This window comes from Cyprinodon variegatus, unplaced genomic scaffold (genome assembly GCF_000732505.1).
Source record: "Cyprinodon variegatus isolate N-32 unplaced genomic scaffold, C_variegatus-1.0 Scaffold907, whole genome shotgun sequence".
In the NCBI taxonomy this organism is placed as follows: domain Eukaryota; kingdom Metazoa; phylum Chordata; class Actinopteri; order Cyprinodontiformes; family Cyprinodontidae; genus Cyprinodon; species Cyprinodon variegatus.
In genome coordinates this window covers 78,945-81,106 of record NW_015151360.1, presented here as the reverse complement: position 1 = coordinate 81,106, position 2,162 = coordinate 78,945, and the positions used below count along the sequence as shown (strand labels likewise).

At 40.1% G+C, this 2,162-nt stretch overlaps 1 protein-coding gene across 1 annotated transcript in view; it reads left to right on the top strand.

The window, feature by feature from the left end:
- Positions 1–2,162, top strand: part of LOC107099783 (tetraspanin-5-like) — a 15,538-nt gene that overhangs the window by 6,117 nt on the left and 7,259 nt on the right. Inside the window, exons 5-8 of the mRNA XM_015398043.1 lie at positions 348–473; positions 572–619; positions 756–872; positions 949–1,010. Of these exons, the coding sequence (XP_015253529.1) occupies positions 348–473; positions 572–619; positions 756–872; positions 949–1,010 (353 nt within the window). The remainder of the gene's footprint in view (positions 1–347; positions 474–571; positions 620–755; positions 873–948; positions 1,011–2,162) is intronic.

The following is a 2,162-nucleotide window of genomic DNA, read 5'->3' as shown; positions in this document are numbered from 1 at the left end:
GGGGTGAGTAGAAAATTAAGGCTAATCATGTTTTGGGTGTACTATTCCTTTAAGCCGCAATGTTTTGTTTTTTTATTACCAGAAAATATCAGAAAGTAGCGCCTTGGTTTGCGCCCCTTTCTCACAGTTGTAGAGGAGACTTTCATGGGCACAGACAAAGGGTCTGCATAGTGTAGCCTGAGAGGCATGGTGTCATGGCACCTTTCACCATTCCGATGTCGGTTTTCTAAGCAACAGTGTGACGGGGGACTTGGAACGAGACGTGGAGCCACACAGTAAATGTCATTTCAGGATTTTTGACCCGATATGTCTGGAGTTTTTAACTCGTCTTCTCTGCCTGACCGTAGTGGGAGTGCTGCGGTGCGTTTGGAGCCGACGACTGGAACCTGAACATCTACTTTAACTGTACTGATGGGAACCCCAGTCGGGAAAAGTGTGGCGTTCCTTTCTCCTGCTGCACCAAGGACCCAGCGGTACCGTTTCTGACAATGCACCGGTGCAATAACTCATGCGCCGAAACTGACTCTAGTTCCATTGTTTTGTTTTTACATTTACATTTTTTTGTCTGTAGGAGGATGTGATCAACACCCAGTGTGGATACGACATCAGAGCCAAACCAGTAAGTTAGATGGTTATGCTGGATTCCTGGTCTCCAGTAGAACAGTTCATGTCTTCAGAGCATTTAGTGGTTACCGATGAGAGATGATCAGAAACGTGGGATGAAAACACTGAAGAAAACTCGCACGTGTTCACAGGACTCGGAGCAGAAGGACTACATCAACGTTAAAGGCTGCGTCCCCCAGTTCGAGAAGTGGCTCCAGGACAACCTCACCTTGGTGGCGGGGATCTTCATCGGCGTGGCTTTGTTGCAGGTTGGCTTCTTTCCTTGCCTTCTTAGGAACGTACTTCTCCTTTCATCAAACGTGAACGCTTCGCTTTCGTCCACAGATTTTTGGGATTTGTCTGGCCCAGAACTTAGTGAGCGACATCGAGGCCGTGAGGGCGAGCTGGTGAGACTCCTTCAACCTTTTTTTCCTGCTTTAAGTTCTCATGATCATTCCTAATCCCACCTAACCAGCTACAGTCAGACGTTTACATGCAGTCATAAGTTTCACATTGACCTTTTGCTTTTAGTTAAAATAGTTAAGTTTCTAGTTTGAATTTGGTTGAATAAATGACCTCCTTTCCTGGCAGAATTGGTAACACTAGTTGGTTTTACTGGAAGAACCCAGGATAGAATTTCCAAAGGTTTATTTTTGGCCTGCCTCATTTGTTCCAAGACCGGTTTTGAGGTTTGTTTGGGATTATTTTCTCACTGCTTCAAGCTTTGAGCTATGCAGCTGTTAAGCTGAGGCTACCGTTAACAATTGGGAGGCTTATTATTCAATTTACTAATTATTTTGTTTAGTGGAGGCATATTACAGCTGAATGTTTGCACTAAAGCCCATCAGGAATAATAAAGTTATCTGAATCTGAGAAATCAAAAGTAAGACATGGTTGTCAAATTATTTTAGAACCATTTTTTTTTTTTTTTTTTATAATCCAATCTACCTTCTGTAAAACTTTTAATCAGACTTGTATATTTATGTTGTCTTAAAATGATATCTAGAGCTGCGCAAAATCACGCTAAAATTGAGCAGCCTGCATAACTTTTTAAACTTTTTTTCCCCCTTTTTCAAATTGTCAATATACTTCTCATTCTCTGTCGATACTGTATAATTCCAGTATTGTTGTAAAGTTTATAAAGCCTCAGAAATACTGCCAGGAATAACCCTGACAAATGTCTCTGCAGACTTATGAAAATGATTTTGACGGGTCTATGAAACTCTTCTAAAATAGAATTTTATAAAGCATTTTGCTGGTTATGCTAATGGTTTCTATTTTTACATTTACTGGGATATTTTTCTTAATTGTTTCCACACTTATCTGAGAGGTGCTAACTAGCTTAGATGGAGTAGGCTACTTCCTTGTTTACCCCCTGTACAAATTTGCAGTATCATACCTCTATTGTTATTGTAAATATACACTAAGGGCTTTATTTACTATCAAACTAAGAAAAAACAAAGCCTAAAACACAAAAATAAATTATAAACTAACAAAATTTGTTAAGTCTTTCAAAAAAAACTTTGTATTAGGGATGCACGATATTGGGATTTTGGCCG